This window comes from Monodon monoceros, unplaced genomic scaffold, assembly GCF_005190385.1.
Source record: "Monodon monoceros isolate NGI ecotype Baffin Bay Population unplaced genomic scaffold, NGI_Narwhal_1 Super_Scaffold_20, whole genome shotgun sequence".
NCBI lineage: Eukaryota > Metazoa > Chordata > Mammalia > Artiodactyla > Monodontidae > Monodon > Monodon monoceros.
In genome coordinates, this window is record NW_021703777.1 from 110,882,017 (window position 1) to 110,908,980 (window position 26,964).

The window sequence follows — 26,964 nt, forward strand, 5'->3', positions numbered from 1 at the left end:
AGAATAATTCAAAATATATTCTACTGAAATTATCCCATAACACAGCCTATTAAGGTAATTTGACGAATGTGTCATGATGGAAGTTAGTAGGATATAATTTAATAAACTACTTCTTGCTGGAAAGAATTAATGCAGTTTAATAGAAAATGGTGATTCATCTTTTTGTTCATAAGCACTTAAATCTTACATTGATTTTACTTACAAAAATGATCATAAATATAAAAATATTGACAATTCAGGGAAACAAATATTTAACAATTCATAATCTAGAAAGCAGAGACTTGCTTATTGTTTTATTATTCTTGCTGGAAAGAATTAATGCAGTTTAATAGAAAATGGTGATTCATCTTTTTGTTCATAAGTACTTAAATCTTACATTGATTTTACTTACAAAAATGATCATAAATATAAAAATATTGACAATTCAGGGAAACAAATATTTAACAATTCATAATCTAGAAAGCAGAGACTTGCTTATTGTTTTATTATGCAGGGTAATAATGTGAATCCACTTAAAACTAGTTAATATCCTGTTAGTATATGCCTTTTTCCAGTAGAAAATCTAACGAGACAAATTTTTGAGCTGCAAATACATTTCCTCATTTAATGGCCAGTAATAGCTATAATTAGTTCCGGAACCATAATTCAAGCAAACATTATACGATTGATTATAACTAAATATACAAATATATACACAAAGATATTTGTAAATCTGGCAATAGTAAATAAAGTTATCTTTTTTGAATATCATTACTACCTTTGACTGTAGGTAAAAATACAACTTTCAATCAGTAGTCTTTGTCACTCTTAGATTAGGTTGGAACGTAAGTGGCAATTTGGCATAGCATATCCTAATGTGAAAGTTTGCTCAAAGACTTTTTTAAAGATAGGTGCACAGAACTAACATAAGTTAATATTAAATTTCAACAAGTGGGTTTGTTTAGTTTTTAGAGATATTAAATACAATATATTTATTGAAAGATGGGGAAGGAAAGGTAAGCATGAGAAAGGGAAAAGAGCCAAAGAGGAGTGGTAGATAGACAAATAGGCAGAAGAAAGAGTGGCAGTGGTGGAGTGGGGCAGGGCAGAGAAGCAGAAGGATAGTCACTGCAAAGATGAGAACGACAGAGAGGGATTTGAGGGGAATTCTCATTTTCTTAGTAGAGTATCATATAATCAGAAAGCCATACATGCGTATATGCATGCCTTTTATTTCAGTTTATATTTATTAGCAATTTTGGTTAGAATTGAGTTTTAATTGTGATTATTAGACATGAATCAATTGTGAATGAAATGTATATACAGATTTAATTGCACTTACCATTCAATATATCATTCACATTGCCTCAGTTTCATGGTTTAATTTTAAAGGACGTAGATTTAAATAATTAAAAATTAGTTACATACAGTTTCAGCCAGTTGAAAGAAACCTGTTGACATGACACCTGGTGGCAGTCATCTGTAACATGTAATTGGAGAGATGTTTATTTAGGTTCCACTAATTTCCACATGCTAGTTAACATGGTAGAAAAATGATTAAAATATCGAGTGATTATATTAGGCCTTTTTTGTTCTGTGTTCAATGTTAATTAAATACTACAGTGTACAAGACACTTTGCTAGGTATGTAATGGTTTTATTACTGGTTTTGGGTAAATATCTGGGAGTGGAATTGCTGTCATAGGGTAAGCATGTAGTAGACATTCCTACTGTCAACCAAAATAAAATAATGCAGGAGGCTGCAGATAAGAAAAGAGTTTATTTGGGGTCTTAATGAAACCATATACAACTCCCTATGAAGATGCAGAAACAAAGAATAGCTGTTGAGCTGGGAAACAGGTAACAATTTAGACGATAAATCAGCCACATAGCAGAGCCACCGAACTCCCAGTTCCCTCAAATATATAAAGGTCTGACACACATTCCAAAGTTGTTTTTATAGGAACTAGACCCCTACCAGATGAAAATTGCTGACCAAAAGCATGTAGACCCCAGACCAGTTGAAACCAGAAGATTGATGATGCTGGAAACTTCACCTTGATGTCAACCAATACTGGAATTGAGCACAAGCTAATCAGGCACCTGCAGCCCTCTCCCTCACACTGCCTTTGAGAACCCTTCCCCAGAAGCCACTGGGGAGTTCAGGTCTTTTGAGCATGAGCTGCGCATTTTCCTTGCTTGGTGCCCTACAAATAAACACTACTTTCCTTCACCACAACCCAGTGTCAGTATATTGGCTTTGCTGTGCTTAAGACCCAAGTCCAGATTCAGTAACATTAAGAACTGCGGTTCGGGAGACACAGATTCTGGTAACCCTGAAGGAGGGAAACTGGTGCAGTCACTATACTCAGTAATGACAATGACAATGACAATGACTCTGATCTCTGCTCTGGAAGCTTCATGGTTGCTTTCTGGATAACAATGAAGAAATAGAGTAAAAATGTATCAATTTTGCTGACAAAGATGGGTTCCTGTTTGAAACATGGTTTGCTGAGAGAGATGGAGGAGATCCTCACAGGCTGGCAGGATTTGAGAGAGGTCCACAGAAATCAGTAGCAGACATGTTGAAAGGACTGAGACATTTGTTGGCTGAGGACTGTGAGGTAGGATTGGAACGAGCAGTCTAAATGGTGCTTTTGGCTTTTGCTTTCTATTCCAGGCAAGGGAAGAAGGGGTCCAGGCATTCCCGAAATTGGGCTGTGGGTGGTAGAGAATGTTAGAAGCCTCTGTTGCTCTCTCCTCTATGCTAGATGAGAAAGAGCAGGAATTCCCAAAGGTAAGAAACAATAGAGAGAAAGCATTAATTAGATCCCCAAACTGAAGCAAGTCTTTGGGCTTTGCAGCTGTTGAGCTCTTTGAACCTGAAAGGAGATATAGCTCACCTATGCATGCACAAACACTTTATCTGCTTCCCCCAATGGCCCACTCCCCTTCTACCTTGATCTTGGCTGACTTAAGTTTAGGGGTAGTGCTCAGGGCTTCTTGTCACCAGCAGATGGGGGTAGCTCTACACACCCATCCCTTTATGCCAGGGAACTTCAGGAGGGGAGGGATTTAAATGTTAATAATCTCTTGGACACAGGTGTCTATGTGCCTAGTTCTGGGGCAGGAAGGGGTGTGGGACTCAGAGATGGACAATAAAGGAACCAAGAATGTAAAATGTGAAGCCATGGTTCTATGTGAGAGGACATAAAGAAACAGTCCAGCCACAGCCCAGGTGCTGGGAAGTGCACAGGCATGGAGTCAAAGAAAAAAAGAAGGGAAGAACCTCTCCGCTTATCCCCCTCACTACACTGTCACTGCAGCCACTTGTCGCAGTAGGGAGATAATAGCTTACCCTGGCATCTGTGACTGTAATCTTTGAAATGCTAAGTTAACTCTTAGGGCTTTGAGCAAAACTTGAAGAAAAGAAAAACAAGTTTAATAAAAAGACTGTATATTTTATTTTTACATACGCATGGGCACCTTCACAGGAAAATGAAGACCCAAAGAAGCAATCAGAGCTGGATGCTTATGTCCTGGGTTGGACAAAGTATAGTAAACATTGAGGATGTGACAAGGCAAAGGGGTTTGGGCTAGGACAGTGAATTGTGGAAAAGTGACTAGAAAGATGAGGGTTAGTTTAACAAGTTCTTTTGTACAGATTTCTCTCAGCTTTGATTTCCCATCTCTGGTGATAAGAATGTCTTCTTTCCTCCTGATACAGAGAGGGCACCTTTCACTTGGGATTTTTATCTCCTCCTTTCAGGAAGAAAAAGTCTATGGAGAAAGGTGTCCTGACTGATCTGGTATTTTTAAGGTGCCTTTAACTCACTCAAAATAACCAATATTCCAAGGGGGCATATTTTGGGATGACACGCTCTGAACCCCTACATTTTGTTGCTGTTAAGTCTGAATCTGTAGTAGAAATTATGTGGTGTTATATGCTTATAATCCCCTACCTTCTTGATGCTAGAGACAGTTGATTATTCCAATCAGGGAAAGCTTAAAATAGAGAAATGTTAGTGGGACATGTATTAGAGACAGAATGAGTCTCCATGACTGATGAGTTATGCTATCACTTTTGTTGAAAAGGAGCCTCTGGAAGTTCTGGTGATGGTGATATAAGAAGATACAGTTTCAGATTATTAAGTAAAATCAAGGTTTTACTTTTTTAACCTTTGTTATGAAAATATTCTTTCTCACAGTTGTTTAGAATTTAGCTGTTCAGTCGAAAGTAATCCCCAGTCATTCACAACTCTTAAGGCTGAAGAAACTTTAATTATTAAAGTATTGTTTCCAGAGCATTAATATGTCATATTGGGCTTCCCTGGTGGAGCAGTGGTTAAGAATCCGCCTGCCAGTGCAGGGGACACGGGTTCAAGCCCTGGTCCGGGAAGATCCCACATGCTGTGGAGCAACTAAGCCCATGTGCCACAGCTACTGAGCCTGCATTCTAGAGCCCGCGAGCCACAACTACTGAGCCCATGCGTCTAGAGCCCGTGCTCTACAACAAGAGAAGCCACCACAGTGAGAAGCCCGCCCACTGCAACAGAGTAGCCCCTGCTCGCCGCAACTAGAGAAAGCCCGCGCCCAGCAATGAAGACCCAACGCAGCCAAAAATAAATAAATTTATTTAAAAAAGTCATATTAAAAATTGTTTTTGGATATTTATTCTGAAAGATAAATTTTACTTTTATTTGATTCATTAGATAAGATGCCCTCCATTTATAATTAACAGCTAAAGAATTTCTGCAAAGAATGAATACACATTTTTAATGAGCATATGTTATTTTCTTGGACCTTTTAAGTTAGTGGGATTGATTTTATCCAAAATTGCATAACCCAATTGACAAAGAATATTATAGGATTGCAGTACATTTGAGAGGAAGGAAATTTCAAATCATAGATATGAAATGGAAAGTTAAGTAAATATGTTCAAGTCTACCTAACTCCCACGGACAACATTTTCATGTCTTGTGTTTTATAATGTCAGATCTAATCAATGAATCAATGGACTTCACAGAGATGCTACGACCAATAAAATACTTAAGAAAAACTTACCTTTAAAGAAACAGAATTCTTTCTTTGCCAGTTTGGAGAGCTTCGTAATAAGATACCCAAGGATGTGGGATAGAGTCCATTTGGCTTCATAATTCTGTGAAGACACAGAGGTTTATTTGCTATTTATATTTTTCCCTTCTATGGCTTGCTACAAAAATTATTCACAATTTAATCCCCATTTCTCCTTTCTGGAAACTCTCATTTATACTGTATTCTGTTACATTCAAAGTAGTGTTAGAATAATTATGTTGTACTCTGTTAGGTAACAAAGATAAAATTTGCTCTCAGAATTGTATGATTTTTGCTTGGTTTTTGCTGTTAACACTCTGTTCCTATAACTATACATTACTCAAGTTAGTTTTTTCTAATGCTAGAAATTTCTTCATTTCACAACAATGCTATTATTATGAGGAATGGTATTAGGGATGATTAGTTCTATTTTTCAACAGTGAAATTCCTATACAACTGCAGAAAGTGGAAACCCAAGCAAATGTAGCTGAACATATGAATATCTGTGATTATCTTACCTATTCATGCAAAAAATAAATATATATTGAACACTGACTAGGAGCCAGGCATTGTTTTACATACTGGCAATACAGATGTAGATAGAGCAGACATAAAACTATTTTTGTTAAGAAGCTTACACTCTAGTGGGAAGAGCCAGAGAATAAATAAAATATGTAAGTAAAATATGAAATATATTAAAGGGTGATAAGTCTATGGAGGAAGATCAAGTAGGGGAAGAGAGTGGAGAAGAGGAGGGTGTTTGGTTATTTGACTAATGGCTGTGTCTCCCAGGAGCATGCAGACTACCTGAAAACAGGGACTCTCTCTCATGTTGCTAGTCACCATATCACAGCGTTTATCATATGTGGCACTTACCAAGTGCTGAATAAATGGATGGGTAAACTTGGTGTTGAATAAGTCCTCCCCTTACCCTGATCTACTCTTTCTTTTCCACACTACTTTATATAGTATATAATTTATTTATATAGTATATAATTTATTTATTTATGTTAATTACTTATTGTTTGCATCACTTGGCTAGAATGTCACCTGCACAAGGAATAAGAATTTTTATCCATTTTGTTCACTGATGGATTTCAAGCACCAAGAACATTGCCTGCCAAGCAGGCAGTAGGATTTAACAAACATTTGTAGAACGAATGAATTTTAATAAGTAATTTCGCTAAGAGGAAACAATGAAATTACTAACTTCTGACACAAGAATTTTGTTTGCTGCTTCTGGCAAGCCAGTTTATTCCTGCCAACAACACACATTCTGATGGCTACTGACAGATTCACAGTGTATGTACTCAAGAATCCCAGGAATAAAATGCTTAAGAAGCTAATCCTGATGCCAAATTCATGCACCTTGGAATATCAAATGTTACAATGTATTAAGTATCTACTCATTCAACTATCAAAGGGACAGTTTCTCCTCTATTCTTAAGATTCTTAAAAGGGAAAAGTGAGGGAAAAGTATGTAAATACAGATGAAACAAGACTTGACAGCCGTGGTGTGGATGTTTTTCACTGATTGAAAGGTACCACAGAGTTTTGTTTGTTTTGTCATTTGAATAAAATGATTTAGATTCTTTCCCATCCAAGACACATAAGCCACATCCACAATTTATTTTCTGACAAAGCTAGGGGGATACTTATATTTCATTCCAGTGGTTTCCTTTGGTATCCTAATAAAAGGATCAGAGGTTTTAAAGTGGTGCCATTTACACTTGAAAAAGCCACGGGCAACTCTCAGGTTGCAAAAGAAATGCAACCTGAGAATCACAGTTCAGGAAAATGAACTGTGAATAAACGCCCCACGTGAACATAGTTTTAATGGTTAAGGCATAAAAGTCAAGTGCAGAGTATTTTCCTCCCTGGACATCTTGAAACACCTAGTGATTTGTTGACAGCATTTTGGAAACATTTCTGTTCATTATTTATACATGACTATTGTATTAGATTTTAGTTTCTTAAGGGCAAGACACAGACTTCTCCTAAATCGCCTACCCAGAGTCATGGGGGGGCGGGCAGGTACTCTCCTAAAAATAGTAAATAACGTCCTTGAAGTCATTTCCAGGTAGAAAACTGTGGGCTAATTTATTTTCATTGAGAAAGTTATGGTCATTTACAGAGAATTTAAAATCACACCATATTACATAATATCTACTGGCCTCAAATGTGAGTTAATTTTCATGATCCTAATTTGCCTCTTTTCTCCTTTTTGTTTTGCTAGGGATTTCTAGAAGATTCTATGTTTACACTAAAAATTTCTGAGGTCTGTTCCATACTTTGCCTAGTCCTGTGTAATGTGCTATAGACAAGGGTTTTATGGTGAAATAAATTAGAAAACACTATATAAAAATTTCCTTCTGTTAGAGATTTACAAGGCAAGCTAAGATTTTAAAAACTGTAAGAAAGTCTGCATAAATTGAACCCTTTAACCTTGTTTAACTCCACATATCCTGAACTCATTTTTCCTCAGAACTCTTTTTTAATGTAATAATAACTATCTTTTGAATTATAAGATACTATCTATTTTATGACACCTCATTAATTTATGTGCCACTAAGAGAGGAAAACACTGACAGTATGTCTTTGATTTTTAAGACCCATTTAAATATACAGTTGACAAAACACAAACTCAGGAAATAGTACTTAATCCTATATAATGAAACGGAGATATATATTCTAGAACTGAAATATTAAAATTTTAAAATATTAAATGATTTTTGTCCATTTTAGTAATTTTGGTAACAGTCTATCGATTCTTTTATAGATTTCCATGAACGGTGAGAAGCTATCCTCTGAATTCTGATATAAATGTATTTAATAGTATGCTGCCATACTGCCATGTACATTTCTTTAATCACAATTGTAACTTCACATATCACAGTTCTAGCTCTCTGTGATTTTTCGAGTGCAAACTACGAGACTTACAGGTAATATTAGGAGAGGGCACCTTAAAGAAAACTCCAGGGCCCACGGATCCTCACTGATCACCCATGATAAACTTCATTACAGATCACGTTCCTTTAATCCTCCTCATGGCATTTGCATGCGTGAGTTTCAAATTCGGTTTTTAACAACGCCAGGTAGGACCCATATATTCATTTCTCTGTATCTCCCCACCAAGTCCACTTTGTATAAGAGTAGGGTCATTACAAATCTTATTTATTAATAAGAGAACACTTTTCTCCATGCAGTGGTCAAGTGGAAATATCTCTTATTTGCAAAATCCATATTATATTACTATGGTTGTTAGCAAATCGTACCTTCATTTGCCTATTTGTAAAGATTTTTGTTTGTTAAAATGAATAATTTAATTCTATATAGATGTTAAATCAGAAAAGCCACACAATCTGCTGGTGCTATAAAATATGTCATTTTAATAATTAAGATACATAAATAAAGTGTTTATGACAGAAACAATAAAGTTGTCTCTCAATTTTGTACAAACGCTGAATTTCCAAGTAATCTGTAAGGAATATATTCATCTTATTACATTCAAAATAATGGTTGAACAATGATGATTATCATTTTTTTCTTTTTATATTCTATAAATTCACACACTATTAATTTATAGTATTACAGTACTTGATAATCTTGATAATATGAAATAAAATTCTTCTAATGGTATGTAGAAAATAAAATAATTAAAAGTCATTGGTATAACTATTTATGAAAACAAAATAATTAATATTTTTTCTGTAAAAATAAATTATGTACTTTATTCTGAATCATCATTCTATTAAAGTGTTTAGAAAATAGTTACATTCACGTTTTGGCAGTGTGCTCAAACATTCTTATTTGCCATTCCCTTATGCATGATAAAGTGAGGTGCAAGCTGTTCACATGTGAGAAAAACAGCTTATTTTCACAGGAAAGGAAATGATATATGAAATAGAATTAATTAAAAAAACTCAAGTGTCCTATGATAGATATACAAAAATTCTCTAAGAAAAAAATGTTCTTCAAGGCCTTTGAGGTGATGCAACCTTTGACTACACTTCATCAAAGGTGGTTTTTAATCATGCTGCCCTGTAACTTCCATCAAAGTAGCATGTCCATCAATTGCACGTTACAGTCCAATGTTATAATTTAAAGCATAGTGTTTGGTCAATTGACTGAAGCACAACAGCTGGACTCGTCACTGACCACCTTTTATGAACGAGCAAGAGAAACAAACATCTCCTTTCTGCTCTAAGCATGGCTTCCAAGAGTAGCACCTTTGGCACTGAGCACAAGCTTTCCAGGTAGCAGAAGTCTCTGGAGTAGCACAACACGAAAACAGCGAGGCTGATGGCAGGAATCCTACTGAGCCAAACAGGCTGGTTCACCTAGAAAACTGGTGAAAGACTAAGTACTGATTTAAGTTTAACCAGACAGGAAAAAATTTGTACCTATCCACGAGGAACACCCAATCGGCAATTTGTAAACGAACCCGCTTTCTGCTGTTTCTTCTTTGTCTTACTTTTCTTCTGCTTTTTCTCAGTCTTATTTTTGCGTAGCTTCTGTTTCTTGTTTTCCTCTTTATACCATGGTCCCCAGACTCCTCCATTGAGCCGAGGGTTACTTCTGGGGTCTTTGGGGGGGTATCTGACAGGCACAGCGGTCTTGTTGAACTGTGAGAGCCTCCGGAGGAGCTGCTTCACAACTCCGGGGTACCTGTTAGAAAGGTCCACTCTCTCGTAGGGGTCGGCTGTGATGTTGAACAGCCATACACTTTTGCCAGTTGACAACGTAATCCGTTCGTTGTGCCACCGGTTCGGCCCTAGGTTGCTGAACGACTGAGGGGGCACCCAGTCACTGTACCCGGGGTTCCCTGTGAGCAGTTTCCAGTGCTGCACTCTGATGGCCGACTGGATGGCAGTGTTCCAGATCCCATAGCCTGCCGCCCAGGAGCCATTTTTTGCCTTGGTATAAATGGGGTCGATGTTGTGCAAAATATCTACTCGGGGAGAACGAAGGCCTTCACTTATGGTCTCCCAGATGTCATAGCCATCCAGTTGAATGTCCTCATCAATTTGTCCTTCAGCCAGTGAAATCAGAGTGGGGTACCAGTCAGTGATGTGCACAAGCTCCTTACACACCGTTCCCTTGTTTTTCAGAAGTGGGCTGTGCACGAAGCCAACAGCCCGGATCCCCCCTTCCCAGTAGGTTCCTTTGCTACCTCTGAGGGGCCAGTTACTTCCTCCTGCTGTGGGCTGGCCACCGTTATCTGAAGAGTATATGATAATGCTGTTGTTATAGAAACCATATGTCTTTAGAGCCAGGGTCACATTGTTGATTGCTTCGTCTAAGCAGGAAAGCATGGCAGCATACCTGCGCCTATTTATGTTGATAATGGATCTGTAGTGTTCAAAATACCTGCCAGGGGCTTGCAGTGGAGAGTGCACAGCTTGGTAGGCAATATATAAAAATATAGGCTTTCTGGGGTCACGAGAAGCTAAGATTTGCTGCACTCTCTGAGTGTACATCTGTGTGGAGTATATGCCATTGTCGTAGTCCCAGGCAGCATTGTCATTTTCGTACAAGTCATAGCCACACATCCTGGGACTGTCACATTTGTAGTGTGTATAGTAATCGCCACTTCCCAAGAGGGAACCAAAAAAGGTATCAAATCCTCTCTTGGTGGGCATACATTCTTTTCTATAAAAACCCAAATGCCATTTTCCAACCATATGTGTTGAATATCCAACCTCTTTCAGCTTCTGAGGTAGGGTTGCATTGTCCAGAGGTAAGCAGTTGGGCTGTGTAGGTCTTATGATAGAATGTTGAAGTCCGGTATGTATCTGATACCTTGACAAAAGAGTAAAAATTGTGTCAGTGCAGGATAAAAGATAGATTCCACATAAAACAATGATTCTTAAATTAAACAATGTTTCTATGAAGAGAAATGTTACCCCAAATAAAATATGACCAATTCAGTATTCTACTGTTGCTCAAAAGTCCTACCCTAATTAGCTACATGTTTAACATTTGAAATGCATTTAAATCAGTACTTTTGAAACTAAGGTTTCACCACCTATCTCAAAATCATTTTAAAGTTCTTATAACAGAATTAATCTGAATAAACTTTAATCTTTTAATTAATTACGACATAACAAACTAACATGAGAAAGGAAAGTATATAAATTTCAGAGTGTTTGTAACCGAGCAGGATCCTATGGAGCCTTCTCAGGATAGACCCCACCTCCCAGCCCCCTCCCACCATGCCATGTCCTCTGCCTGCTTCTTGTTCTCAGAAAAACTTTAGCCTCCTAGGCCTTCCCCAAGTTCCAAAGAATAAGTTTAATCAGAGAAGTGAGAAAATGTAGAAACAAAGGAAAACAGTCAAGCAAGACAAAATAGTAATAGTTTAGCCATTAAACAAAGTCAAGGACCTTTAGCTCCTCTTCAAGGGCTAGAGATAATATTCTGAGCCATATCTTTGAACTGTTTTGTCGATTCTGAAACCCCCACCAGGTGGGAGAAGTTAACTGAATGCTGCCCACAAGCACATAGACCCCAGGCTGGTTGGAACCAGAAGGTTGAAGATGTTGACTCCTGGTTACCTCACCACCAACCAATCAGAAGAATGTCTATGAGCTGATCACACACCCCATAACCGTCTCCCTCACTGTGTCTTTAAAAACCTTTCCCTGAAAGCCATTTCAGGGTCTTTTGAGCACTAGCTGCCTAGACTCCTTGCTTGGGGACTGCAATAAATGCTGCACTTTCCTTCACCACAACCCGGTGGCAGTAGACTGGTTTTACTGGGCACTGCGCACAGGTGAGTGGACTCAAGTTTGCTTTGGTAACATGCTGTTGTTATTGTTGTTGTTTTTGGTCTAAGGACCTCACATTAGTTCCTAAATCATTTTCTGAAATAATTTCCAGCTGAGTAGGAAGAACTAAACATTCATGCAAAAATTATACAAAAATCTCCTGTTTGATTGTCAAAACCTGTTAAATCTCTGTAATGAGAAAGAAAATATTTCTGACTCACAATACGCTATTGTTGAAAAGCCATTTTAGGTAAATCTTTTAGCTAATGCTACAGAAGAATTACATTTTTCCAAAAACAGCAGGAAATGAATCCTTTCATATGTTTCCCACAGTGTCTCCTTTTTAAGAAAATTATATTCACTTACAATGTAGTCTAAGAAAACAAGGTAACTCTTTCTATACATTAAAATTAAGCAGTTGTTAATTTCTGGTATTGTTCTCTTCCCAAGGATATTTTGCCAAGGGACTTTTTTCCAGAGAATGGTATGAATTTTCAATTGGGTCAAGATGTACCCATTAGTTCATGCCATTTTAAAAGTGATTAATATCTATAGTTATTACATAAGTTTAAAAAGACTTTTTAAATAGGAACTATAGAGATTCTGAGAAAATGAAGCTTTTAGAGAGTGTTAGTGTAAAAGTAAAAATATTCTTGGAATCAAATTACAAAGAGTAATATTGAGATCAAAAAGAATTTTTTTTTCCAAATCGATTGAACCTGAAAGGTCAACGTATTACACATGTCTTTGGTGAAGAGTTCAATTTATTTTCAAATGTTCAAATGATAGTATAATGCAACTGTGAGTTCTTTCAAAGTGTCAACAGCAGTAACAGGCTGATGGTTTCATAGAAGTTGTAGGGATGTCCAGTCACTAACACAAGGCAGCATTCATATGGGTCCTGTCTACACAGCTGATCATTTAGCTGTCAAAGTTCACAATTAACACACTTGTGATAATTTAAGTAATAAATTGCCAAAGAAATAAGCTTTTCATATGTATTATTTGGCACTAAATTCATAAAGTGTTATTGCTCTTGATAATTATTGATTCAGTTCAGGATCATTCACTTCTGAAACCACTAATTTTTGTATAAGTACATGACAAATGGGTAACACCTATCAATATAAACATTGAGGATATTTAAAAAGGAGAAATCTGTATGATGTAAGAATTTGAGGGAGGATTTGTGGGCATGGGTTACTAACTAATTACCTTATGCAGAAAATGTACTTGGCCAGAAATCTATTCAAGTAATTGAACAGGTAACCAATTAAAGTCTTTCTAATTAAATTGGGCATTTTTGCACCTAGTACTAAAGGCAAAGGGAATTGAGGCTTTTGAAATTGTAAAATAGAGAAAATGTTCATACAAAAAGAGTACGAAAGAAGAGGGCTGCTGCTTTCAGAAGATGGTACAGTGTTAGCAGATAAATAAGAGAGTTCAGCGCTATTAATCAACTATGTGGTTTCTGTCTTCTCCAGAATAGAATGGTTTTCATATTGGAAAATTTAGAATCAACAATATAAAGGTTGGAAGCAGTTACTAACAGAAGAGAGCTTTTCAGGGCAGCTCCTGCTTAAATGAGTTCAACCCTGTAGGGCCAAATAGGAGGGAGTATGAGGTAAAATTGGAGGCAACGGTTAAGGGTATAGGTTTTGGGGCCAGACATAACTGGGTTTGAATTTGCTCGACTGCGTATTAGCTGTGTGACTTTGGTCAGTACTTATCCCCTCTGATCCTCAGCTTCCTCATTTGTAAAATAGGGATAATAATACATATTGGGTTGTTGTAGCATCAAAAGAGAGCACAGAGTCTGGTAAGGAGAGTACGTTCAGTAAATGATAGCTTTTATTATTATTATCCCAGAGTTCTGAATCATATGTCACTAACATATTTCTTTAAAGTTTTATCATTTATAGGCCTTATTTCACATGCATTATTGCATTTAGTCCTCATTACAACAGTGAGAAGTAGGATTCTTAACGTTCATTTTATAGATGGAAGATAGAGACATAGAGATGTCCCCCAACTCCCCAACCTGCCCCCAGGCTGTGAAACATGTTCCTGAACAACAAGGGCTAAGCCTGATGCTTTATCTAGTCTCTTTAAGAGTTAATTCCACTACTTCTTGAAAAATCAAGGAGCAGAGGAAAGATGCCACGTCAGTCTTGAGAAGTGAATCTGTTCTAACTTTCTAATTAAAGATAGGAAGAATTTATAAACCAAATAGTGAGGCTTATGCTGATCCCCCCAAATTTTGAGAACAACTTTTTAAGTAGATAATTTGTGAGCATTAAACAAGCAAACAAACAAATTAGGTAGAATCAAAAGAAAAGTCCTGCCAAGTTAGCTTCATTTTCTTTTTTAAAAAAGGATCAGAATTAGGAAAATAGCTTAGGAAAATGATAGGCATTTGACAAGGCTGCCCATGATTCTTTTCTTATAAAATAACAGAAAATCAACTGTATGACAGCACTATATATTTGTGATAAGAATGATAATCTTACACTTTCATACCAGTTAATTGCATACAGAAACTTTTCATTTACATGATATTCTCTGGCTTCTACAACAGTGTGGAGCAGGCAGGCGGGCTCCATTTATTAGTTCCATCTAACAACAACAATAACAACAATAAAAGGACACTGAAACTCAAAGTAATTTAGTGGCTTTCCCAAGTTTTACAGCTGTAAGTCTTGGGTTCTATACTGGAATCCAGATTTTCGGCTTTGGAGACTCACATTGTACACTCACAGCTAACTGAACAGTTAGACCCATGTAAAGTTTGGGTTAATTTATTTGCATTAATCTTCAGTATTTATTCGTTTCTGTAGTTAAGTTATATTACTGAGTTTATAACATGTGCTAAGAATTAAGTTTTTGTTTTGTTCTGTTTCTCCCCCTGCCCCCAGAACTGTTATATTACAAAGTGGGTTGTAAGTAAAGATTCTACTGGCAATGAGGGTGACATGAAGCTAAGAGTTCTCTGAACCCTGGGATCAGATGGAGATGGTGCTGTCAGTCATGAAGAACAGCATGCTAAAAATGCTAAAAAAATTTTTTCTTTCAGGAAGGAGATGGTTGGGCTCTAGGGAAGATCTTGATAGAGTTTTTGGCTTGTCAGTGACATTGACTTGGCAGCAGCAACTAGCTGGAAGACTAATCAGATAATTCTTCAAAATAAACTAAAAAATAGTATATTAATATTAACTGATTAACTGGTTGAGAATCCCCGATCTGGAAAGAAGTTTCTGGAGCAGCACAACTGGGCCCTTTCTTTGGCTTCAACTCATTGATAATTATTATCCACGACTTGAATAAAGAAATAGAAGACATGCTTATTATGTAAGAGGAATAGTTAAAAGTGGCATAATGAAGATTCAAAGTAATCTAAATGACCCGAAATGTTGTTGAAACAGATGATAAAATGTACATAGAAAGTTAAAGAAGGGCTTAAAGACTGAAAGGGAATATGTCAAAAAAGACGTAGAAACCTGAATTAAGGGGCTCTTAACTGGCCAAATCTGGGACAAGGCAAGCATCAAAATAAACAGTAATAAATTACACCCGCTGAATAAAATAGGAGACCCTGAGTCCATACTAATATAAGTAAATGGGAAAAGTTTGGTATGCAATGGGATATTGATAGAGTCTCAAAGTACCTCCCCACAAAACACTTATTAATTATATATACGGAAAAGAGTAACCACACACTGGAAGTGCTTGATAAACAGCACATTAATCAAGTGATCAAAGTTAACATCATCAGTAATCAGAATAAATCAATATCATGTGCCACCAGATAGGATGCAATGAGAATATAGCATTGTTTCTACAGTGCTCCACCCTAAGGTACACAATCTGAATCTAATTCTCAGTAAATATCAGGCAAAACTAAACTGAGGGACATTCTACAAAATAACTGACCTAAAATCTTCAGAAGTATCAAGGTTATATAAGGCAAAGAAGGACTGAGGAACTCTTCCAATTTGAAAGAGACTAAGGAGACATGAATAAATGTAATAACGCGATTCTGAATTGGAATGGTTACAATAAAGGACATACTTTGAGGACTAAATAGGAATAATAATGTTCTCCTGTTTTTGATAGTTCTTTTGTGGCTAATGTAGGAAAATATCTTTGTAGGACATATACACTAAAGTATTGGAGATGATGGGGCATCAGGTTGGCAACTAACTCTCAAATGGTTCAGGAAAAAATGTTATTTGTGCTGTACTTGAATTTTTTCTGTAGGTATAAGATAGTTTCAAAATTTTTAAAAAATGTGTAAGAAAATCTAAATGGGTTAAACGAAAGGTACTACATGTTATTTAAAAAAATCAACTGTTTACATGTTAGTTATATAAGACTATGTAAATAGATGTGGGAAGTTGGATCTATCAGACTATGAATTTAATAAAAAGCAAAAAAGAAAAATAAGAGCTAAAATATATACACTGTACTAATTTATAAACATTATAGAAACTTATACAAAAATAGAAATTAAGACAGATGAGATAAATGTAAATAGAATTTCTGGTATTTCTTCTTGCATTCTAATGAATCATCTTGTGTTGTCCTAGGGTGTCAGGACTACAATTTGTAGATCGTTGGTATAGGAAGGAGATTGTAGGGAGATGAAAATCGAAGCACAGAGGTTTTTTTTTTAAGGCTATTAAAGTAGTTTGGGTCAAAGATGATGGTGGCTTGGACTACCATCTAGTGGCAGTAAAAATGGAAGTAAGTGGATGGATCAAATGTATACTTTGGACTTAAGAACTGATAGGACAATTTCAATGAGAGGAGGGAGGATAATGAGAGAGGAAAGGGAAGAAAATAATGACCTCTAGATTTGCGGCTTTCATCATTCGGTGAATAGCAGATGGACCAGCTGGTCTCTGTTTTATTCCAAAGTATCTAACTGGGACTAATGGGTAACATTACAAGGAGGCAGATTTCAATTCAATGCAAAAAAAAAAAAAAATTCTAAAGAAGAAAAGAAACAAAGACCACAAAAACATAGGTTAGATGATCATCTACCAAAGATTCTGTAAAAGACATACCTGAATTGGAAGAGAAGTACTAAATGACCTCTAAGGTTCCTTCTATAAAAATTCATGTGTCAAGGACTATAGCTTGGTGTTTCCATAAAGAACTCCATACGACCTCAGAGCAGCTTTACAAAACCAAGTTTATAATATTTATGTACAAGTATTTGATAAACAGGTTTCCACAATGCATCAACATATATTTAACTTCTTTCTTTGATAATATAAAGTTAGATTAAAAAATAGGTTTTTCACATAATGCATTCTGAATACATACTGTAATCATGTTTGCTAAAAAATAAACTAATTTTGAAATTTAGTGGATTTTTTTGGTCTCCATCTGGCTACCATGTGAAGAAAATTCCATATGAACAACAGTAAAACTAGAGTTGATGCCAAATCTGCTTAAAACAATAGCTATCATTCTCATTTTCCGGCCAACTTACAAGAAAAAAGCTAAGTGAGCCTTTCAGCTTGGCATTAGAACATGTGAAGAGTTTTGTAACCTTTTAAAATATTAATTTATATTACTGAGTGCTGGCAGTGGCGGTAGTTTTTGAATTCTCCTTTTTCTAATAATATCTAATACAATATTATTATTTTAATCCAATTACATATTTAATGTATCCCTGTAAGTACAAACACTTACAAGGATAAAAAATGAATCCTAATAGTTTCATTCAGGCTCTAAAATCCAGGATGGTTAGAGGGTACAAAAGCAGCCAATAGTGCAGTAGAAACTGATAGTTTGAAGGGAAGGAAACAGGTATAATTGACTATAGTTTACGAATCAAATGTCATACAGATATTTATAAGTTAGAAATATATAACTTATTTTCCATATGCTGAAAGGAGTTCCTTTATTACTTTCTTCCAAAGACTTTTTTTTATCTCAAAGACTATAATTCTATTTGTAGGCCTTAATTTCATTATTTAGTACTTATATATTCTGGTGGGAGGTGGAGGTTGTGGAGGGTTGTCATACCAAGTCTATGCCAAGTTTTTCATCTCATGAACAAATATCCACTCATTTATGAGATGAAAACTAGGCATAGTTTAGAATGAATTACTTATTTAACACTCTTTCATCCACCACGAGTCAGACACTGCTAGCTTTGGGGGGGTCACAAAGTTGAATAAGATGGGTTCCGCTCTCAAGGAACTCAGTCTATGTGAGATGCAGACGACAATCAGAGGATTATCACGACAGGAGTAAATGCTACAGCAAAGACAACCACAGCCTTCTCTGAGTGCTCATAGCAGGATCAGGAAATGCTCTCAGAAGGGACCATGTTAGATGTGAATGCATTCACAGGAGTATCTGGGTGAATCTGGGAAAAGGACAGACATTTCAAACACTTGCAACAACATGGACAAAAGCAAAGTCACAGGGGAACACGAATCAGAGATGATTCTTGAGGGAGGAGGAGCCATCCAGGTAAAGGGCTGAAAGGAAGGCAAAGAGCATTTCAGTAAGGAGTGGAATGTTCAAATACAGAAAGGGAGAGACAGTTTGGTCCTCTGTGGATCAACAGTTCAGAACACAGATTCAGACATATCTTGACAGGAGATGAGAGTATATAGACAAGTAGGTGCCAAATTACAGAGAGTTGTATTACAGCCTACAGCTGTACTAAGGTTTTTGTACTTAATGTAGAGCTCATAGGAAGCCACAGAAATGCTTTTGAAAAAAGAATAACATAGTAAGTTTTGCATTAGAGAAAGCACTCTGGCTGTAGTGTGAAGAATGCATTGGAATGGAACAGGACCTAGGCAAGGGGATTTGCCCTAATCTACGAGATAAATGTTGATAGTCAAAACTGAGATGGGTGACAGTAAGGATGAGAGAAGGGGATTAGAGATTATAAAGAGGGACATTTAATAGGGTTACAGACTGTAGGTGAAGAGCATGGGACAGAGAAATGTTGAGAATGAGGCCAGAATGTCTGGTCTGGGTGGCTGAGTAAAAGGAGGCTTCTTGCACTAAGAAATTCAGGAAGAGGAAAAGGGATGAGTGGGAAGACAATGAATCCTGCTCTGCATTAAGCTGGAGGCACCTGTGAGATACCCATCAGGAGGTGTACAGGATGACATAACATAAAGATCTGAGACTACTTAGCATATAGGTGGTATGTGAATTCACGGGAGCACATGACACTATCTACAGACAGAATGGAGACTGAGGGCCAAGGAAATAATACCATCATCTAGAAGAAAAGCAAGGAGCACCAGCGAAAGAGTCTGAGATGAAACAGCTATTGTGTGAACTAGAGCAGTGGAGGGGAGTTATACAGAGTGGCCTGTATCCCATACTGTGAAGGAGCCAAAGAGGGTGAGAACTGAACAGTGTCAACTGGATTTCACAACAAGCACATAGGAACTGATAAACAATATTTTAGTAGAATGGTGTGGGAAGAAGCCCAGACTTTTGTAAGTTGAGACATGATTGGAATGTGAAAATGTATAGATGGTGAGCATAGACTACTTCAAGACTATAAATGGAAAAAGAAAATAAAAAAGGAGTATAGTGGGGCTCTAAGCACTGATGCGGAAAAGTGCTTGTGATGTATTGCTGACTGGAAGGACATCTGGCTATGGCAGAATATCTTATTTATTATTAGCTCTTTATAATAAAAAATGTAAAGTTCCATAAGGGCAGGGACTAGTCACTGCTGTATCCACACCACTTAAAACAATATTTGGCTCATTATAGGACATCAATAAATATTTTCTAAATGAATGAACGAATAAATGTGAGTGTGCATGTATTCGCTGAGAGAGAAAGAGAAAGAAAAAAATGTAAAGATATACACCAAACCCTTGGACATGATTATTTTCAGGGGAATAACAATTGTGGGAGAAGAGGAAGCTTTCATTTTCTGTTATATAAATTTATATATAGATGAAATTTAGATGAATGGGTTTCAAAATAACTAGCTTATTCTACTCAGACTAATTGTTAATATGGGATTAATTTTACCAAGGCAATTTGTTAGCAATTTAAAATAAAAAAACAAATCTAAATGCCAACTGAATGAAAAAACTCATTCATCTTATCAAGGAACGTTCTTTCTAGTAAGGACGTCTACTCGGAAGATTACCTTTAGACCAGAAGAAAGGGGATGGAATGTGCTAAATTAATTCTGTAATTATCCCCTAAAAGCCAGAGAAAATGTCTCCTTTCACTAAATAAACAAAAGGATAGATAACTTGTCACATAATTTAAAAAATTCCTACCTTTGAATGGTCTTTGCTGGTCATCGGAGCCTGCTGTTTATCCTTGCAATTGCCTTTGTCATCCACGAAGATTTTGCTACACTGATTACAGTTTTCCTGGTCTCATAAGGAACATGGCTGCAAATCACATGGTAAGTGGTTTCTTTCTGAAAACATTCTTTTTACTCTCATCTATAGTGTGTGTAAATTCTTGGTAGTTTCCATCAAAAAATAAGTTTAGTCCCTAACCAGAGGGACTTTGCCATGACCCCCTTTTTCCATGTTATCTTTTGGAAGTATTCCTTTTAAAGACCCGGACTTTCTACACTCCATTATTTAAACAAAATAAAGTTTAATACATAAATTAAAGACTACCAAACATCTATCTAAATGAACATTCACTTATATAGTTAACTAATTCCTCATCTATAAAATTATTTACAGAGTAAAATTTAAGAGGGAACTCCAGAGGTGCATTTAAAGTGATTTAACTTAGACTTTTTCAAGGACACATGTATTCCAAAAAGCAAAGTGTACCCATACTGCCAAAATAAAATTTCTACTTTTCTTGCTATTTTTACTACTACCACAGAGTATTATTAAATCAATTTAGAAAAAATTTGATTTATCTCTTCTATTCTAAACAGAAAATGTGCTTTGAGGTGTAGAACAGAGAGCAGCTTAAATATTAAACCACATTTCACATTACCAACTTTGCCCTGAGACAGGATGTGTTACGAAAAATATTCTTAGCTAATATTCTATTGATATTAGTTAAAATTATCAATGTAAAATGCAGATTCCTTAGGAAAAAATTCTTTAAATTTTTCTGAAAATACGATCTATTCATTTTCCTCTGTATGCGTCAGTCCATCATTTATTTAATTCTCCTAGAAACAGGACTGCCATATTTTCAAATGGTGGAAAAGTCCAATGTTTTCTTTGTAGTTCTGACTTTGAAGAAAAAAAAATTATGAAGAGCTTGACATTTCTGTTCACCAGGTGTCTTCACTAGAAATTAGCCCAACAAAAAAGTGGTAACATTCTTGCATTCTTGAGCAGGATTATCTCCTCCTGCCTGTCCTTAGGAATTCTCTTTCAAATAACTGAGTATCTTTGCACCTGAAATTAGCCACACATAAGTGAAAGTACTTTATGTCAAACTCATGTGGAAGGCATCAGTGTCTTAGCTGCAAGCTATGTGAAAAGAAACTGAAACTCAATGGCTTAGTAGAGAAAATGATGGCAGTCTCCAGAAAAATTTACAAATTCAATTTAATAAAAATTACACTTATTAAGAACCTACAATATTCCAGGCACTGTACTGTGTGGGGAACACAAAAGATAGTAAGAATTTATGATAAATAAATCTATGGGGCATATTGTGATATACTAAGTATCAAAAGTAGAGAATAATTTTTATGTTTTAGGGAAAGTTGCAAAAAGAATATACTTGCTTATTCCTCAAGGCAGATGGCTATTACACTTTCAGTTAATTAGCATTACTTGTAAAGGAACTTTATAATTCTATGCTATAAAGCAGTTTCAACTAAAGATAATTATTGTGTAAAACTGTATTAATTGGTATGACTAAATTCTCAAGGCTAGAGCCATGCCTTTTCATGTTGGCATCGTTAGAAATAGAACATAGGCACCAATTGACATGTATTAAATAATTTCTTTCCAAAAAGATAATTTCATGGCCTTCTAATCTATCTGTGACTTTGCCCTTCTATTGGTATCTTTTCTAAATTCTAATAGCGATGACAATTGATTCTGTCCTAAATACAGATATTGAACTATTTTAAATAGCTTAGAACTTATTATTAAAATGACAGTATTAATAAGCAACTAATGCTGGCAGATAAGAATATGGAATTGATATTTTATATTCTGAGCTGTTGAACTATATAAGTAGTTAAATGAAAGAAATTTAGCAAATTTAAACGGATCCTTGTCCAAATCATTATCATAGATCATCTTTCTTCTACCCCATGTACAATAGCATAGTTACAACTGCCTTAATTTTTTTTTGCGGTACGCGGGCCTCTCACTGTTGTGGCCTCTCCCGTTGCGGAGCACAGGCTCCGGACGCACAGGCTCAGCGGCCATGGCTCACGGGCCCAGCCGCTCTGCGGCATGTGGGATCTTCCCGGACCGGAGCACGAACCTGTGTCCCCTGCATTGGCAGGCGGACTCTCAACCACTGTGCCACCAGGGAAGCTCACAATTGCCTTAATTTTATATAATAATTCTTTTCATTCAACTTTCTCCTTTATGTAGAAAAATACCCAGAGTATTTGTTAAATTATTCTTAAGAAGCTTTCGTATGTTTGAAATATTTCACAGTGATAATAATAATTTAAAAAACTGGAAATAAAAAAGAACTAAATATGCCCTGAAGATCCCTCCACAGGACTTTTTTTTTCTTTTTTGGTTGGGGTTATATGAAATAAAATACAGAAGACATATTGTAAATTGTAAAATTCTATACAAATGCTAGTTATAACTATTTATTACTACATCTTCTCTCTTCTGTGCCCTTCCCATCCATCATCTCTTTAACTCCATGTCTTTCTCCTACTGCTCTGTTGTGTGCAAGTGATGAAACCAAAACCAAAGCGAAACAAAATATAATGCCATCACTTGGGACTAGTGAATTAGTGTCTTGCCCATTGTCTTTCTTCCTGGCAGTCATATTGGAATTTCCAGTTGTCAAACTGAAGCTTATGCCATGCAATTGCTTTTTTCCCCTTTTACGTGTCAGTTTACTTAAATGTCTATGGAGGAATGCAAAGAATAACACATTGATCTATAGGGAGACCCATGCCAAGTACTCAGCTTTATTTAAAAAAAATTAATGTTCTGAATGAAGACGGTTTGTAAAAAGAAGGATAGGCATTCAATCTATAGGAAGATTTATGGTATGCTGAGCTGTAATGACATATAAGCAGAACCCACCTGATCTCTTTGTTGCCTGAGTCATACTTTCCAGTATTAATATATGGATCTTGTTATATTTCAGACATGGAAATAAACTTGTTCCCCAAAACTTTCTTTGGAGTGCTTTAATATTATTAAGTGATGCTTATCTTGTCTACCAGAGGGAAGATTTGACAAATAAATCTCAGCTGTGCTATTCCATCCAATTTTTTCTTATTCTTTACTCATACCATAACAGATAGGTTTCCAAAATATCACACAGATACTGCATCTATGACCCTGGGAAAGCATACTCACTACCGATCATAGGTTTCTCAGCTGAATGTATCCTGGAAAGCTCCCAGAAAGTACCATTAAAAATTCATGGCAGTAAAATTTGTTCTTGAAGCTGCTGCTTCTCTTACTGCCCGTTGCCCACTTTCCTGTACCATCAGAAGGAATCATGTGTCCTATCAAGCTATACCTGCCAACTCCTCTAAAAATTTGTGTTGCAACAGCCAAAACTGTCACTCCCATGTTCTTGAATTTCTGTAATCCTAAAAAGCTGTTAAGTGTTGTTTTAGCTGTATTTCTACTAGGATCCAAAATACAGATTCTCAAAATTAGTTTAATGGTATTTTTATAGTAACATAAGGGAAAGCGCATGCAAACATGTATTGATTTGCTAAAAATTATATTCAGAAGCTGAATTAATGTGGTTCTTAGAAGTCATATTCAGAAAAAATTATATTAGAAACAAGTTAAACATAGATCATTAATGACAATATAACTGGAGGCATACTAAGGGAATAATAGTGATTTTGGCCTACTAACGGAGGACTATGTGATCTCCCTTGGTAATTTACCAATTTATTGTTAGAATGTTCAATATGTCATAGGATTATCAATAACTTTGCAATTCTATTACTTGTCCATGTTATTAGGGTTATTTTACTTTGAATTTACTATCTTGTAAAACAACAGAGCTGAAAACTAAAATGGCAAATTCACTTCAGAGAATCTCTGTGCATCAGTTTCCTCATTTCCATTTTTATGCCTCAGTTTACTCAGTTGCTTCAGTAACCTCAAAATGAAGTTAATATTAGCACCTTTCTCACTGAGTTATTATGAGGATTAAATGAGCTAACATATGCAAAGTGCTTAGAACAGTGTCCAGAACATAGAAACACAATAGAAAAAGTTACAGAGTTCAATGGGGTTACTAGAGTTTTGGCAGACAACACATTTTCCAACCTTTGGTTGTTGTCTGGTCTCACCTAACAATGAGTAAGAATCTCTAAATAACTACCACTTGACAAAGTTTGGTATAGTAATCAAGAAGAGTATCACATGTATCTGAAAACACGACTCAAACACATCTCCCTTTTCCAGTTATATACCTTTATGAAGCTAAGTTTTCTTCACATACTTCAAACATAACAACAATGAAAATCCAATTATCTTCTATTAAGCTAGCCATTAAAGAGATAGTAAAATTAAAAATAATGCTAACCTCACTACTTTTTTAAAAGAATATCGTTATAGTCATAAAAAGATCTTATTTATGTTAACATGTAATTGGTTTGTCATTTTTAAATAAATATTTTAAGAAATTCTCAAGTTTTAATGTCTATTATGGTAAAAACCAATAGTATTAACTCATATAAGCAAAAGTTCTTTGGAGTCCTCAGTGATTTTTAAGAGTGCAAAAGGGCCCTGAGGCCAAAATGTTTGAGAACCACTGATGTCTTAATATTCTCTGAATTACCCTATGATTAAAATTTTCTAAACAGATATATAAATAATTACCAAACCTAAATAACAAATACTTCTATGAAATAGTATTTTGTGGTAAAAAGAATATGAGATTAGGAGTAAAAATTCCAATACTGAATCCATTGTTAACTCTCCAGCAAAATGAAAAAATTATTTTTTAAAGCCAAAATTGTATGCCAATTCTGGCAAAATTCGTGTCAGTGGTGAGAAATTTCTGTATTGCTTTCTTCAACTTCTGGAGTAGCCAGCTTTGGTTTTTACAAAAAGTAAAATAAATAAATAAAAGACTATTTTTCATATATGGGTTGCACTGAAGCTGAAAGGTATACTGTCCTAGGGAAAGGTGAGATTTAGCTGAGAGCAAGGGCTCAGCTGTAGGAAGAGATGACCATGAGACTAGTAATTAACAGAAATCCTTGGGAAACTACGGGACTTGCCACAAAGAGATGAAATCAATTTTAGGTAAATGAAATCTCAAAGGAAAGGGTAAAGTTGAGCATTAACAAACAGGCATTGCCTAAGGTAAGTCAATTCTCTATGTAACCATATATGCTTCTTCAAAATGGAACAATAATACTTACCTCACAGCATTATTAAAGACATTAAAATGAGTTAACGTAAGTAAAATGTCTATGTAAATTGTAAAGTGCTAAACAAACGGTTAATGTTGATATTTTTAAAGTAACAAGTGTAGCCCTGGATCTGTCATCAGAACACATGGCTTTCAGGTCATGTTCCATCATTTGGATCCATCACTAACCCTTCCTAAACCTAACTTTCCCCTCCTGTATGAGGGGCAGGGACATGTTTGATTCTTGTGGGTTTGGGGAAGGGGTAGTTAGTGAGGGCGAGAGCCAGAGAGATGGTAGAAACCCGTTGCTATGCAACATGACCCCACGTTTTCAGAAAAGTCAGTAATGCCTCAGAAAATTATTGGGAATCTTGTGGCAAAAGGAGGGGGCAGAGGTTCATAGCTCAGTGTGACTAGAGGAGGAAGCTGAAGGATGGGCAGATGCAGGAATGCAGCCCGGAAAGCCAAAGAAATGATGGGAATGGCCTTGGCCAGCCCTGACTATGGAAGAGGGCTGTGAATCATGGTTAACTAAATCACTGTTCCAAATGATATCTGACTTTCACTTAATATGGTCAGAATTGTAACACATGCCTTTCTCTTCAGGTTGCTGTGAAAGTTCAATGAGATAATATGTATAGAGGCCCTTTAATACAAGTTTAGTAATCATTATTAAGTAAGATAGGAGCAAAACAGAGTCCTGTAGATCCCGCTCATAGATACAATCTGGGTGTTGAAACAGTTTTGTATCTAACAGGATTCATGCTCTGTAAAGTGAATATTGTGATGCTTTATTAAAGATTTCTAGTAGGAACTAGAAACATACTGTTCTATGGAAAGGAAGCACTTCCTTCTGTGTACTGAACACTTTGTTCCACACTCCTTTGAATTTTAAAAAAGAGGAAGTAACTTGATATTCCCTTGTATAAAAGCCAACAGCTAGTTTCTGAGAGTTAGAAAAAAGTGATACCACTATTCTGCCAAAGATCATAATTATTCTCTAGCTCTCATAACAGGGCAGTTTCAGTATGAACGAAAAGACTCCCACAGAATGTTCATGTTTACCTGAATGTCCAAATCTCATAAAACATTCTCCAGAAAAGTGTTCAGTAGCCATTAGGTACAGGTGAACAGACTTAAAGTACACATTTATAAAACAAGGCAGCAAGAATAAAAATTATCCAGGATCACTTCACAAAACCTCTGTACACTGTAGACTACTGATATATTTGCAGAAATGGGTTAGAATAACAATTGGTGATACACTTTAAGAACTATACTAGCCAACATCAGGAAAACCCTTCCACAAAACTGTAAAACTTCTTATATGAAATAAGGAGTCTAGAATTAGGAAGTATCCAGGGCCTTTCTGTTCTAGCAGTCTATGAATCAGTAACTTTTACTAGTAGTTAGAAGCTGGAAGATGAACTGAATTCTCCTAAAATGAAAACTTTAAGGAGAAAAATCATAAAGTATCTAGAGGTCTCTATGTCTCTTCAGAGGCACAGACTTAGGATCAAAGTCCACATCAAATATAAGTCCATGTAGGACATGAGTTATGACGATGGCCTGTTTTTTTTTTTGTTTGTTTGTTTGTTTTTGCGGTA

General features: G+C 36.0%; 1 protein-coding gene across 2 annotated transcripts in view; it reads right to left on the reverse strand.

Annotated features, from left to right (window-relative positions):
- Positions 1 to 1,414: 1,414 nt before the first annotated feature.
- ARSJ (arylsulfatase family member J) overlaps positions 1,415 to 26,964 on the reverse strand; it is a 69,382-nt gene continuing 43,832 nt past the window's right edge. The window contains exons 2-4 of one of the 2 annotated variants that reach the window (XR_003795607.1): positions 9,455 to 10,853; positions 5,043 to 5,136; positions 1,415 to 1,459 (exon numbers count right to left, since the gene is read on the reverse strand). Coding sequence is in view for 1 of the 2 variants with exons in the window: in XM_029235483.1 (XP_029091316.1) it covers positions 9,455 to 10,853 (1,399 nt within the window). In the remaining variant the exon portion in view is untranslated. Of the gene's footprint in view, positions 1,460 to 5,042; positions 5,137 to 9,104; positions 10,854 to 26,964 lie in introns of those variants that run through there. The other variant, XM_029235483.1, reaches the window with a different exon arrangement.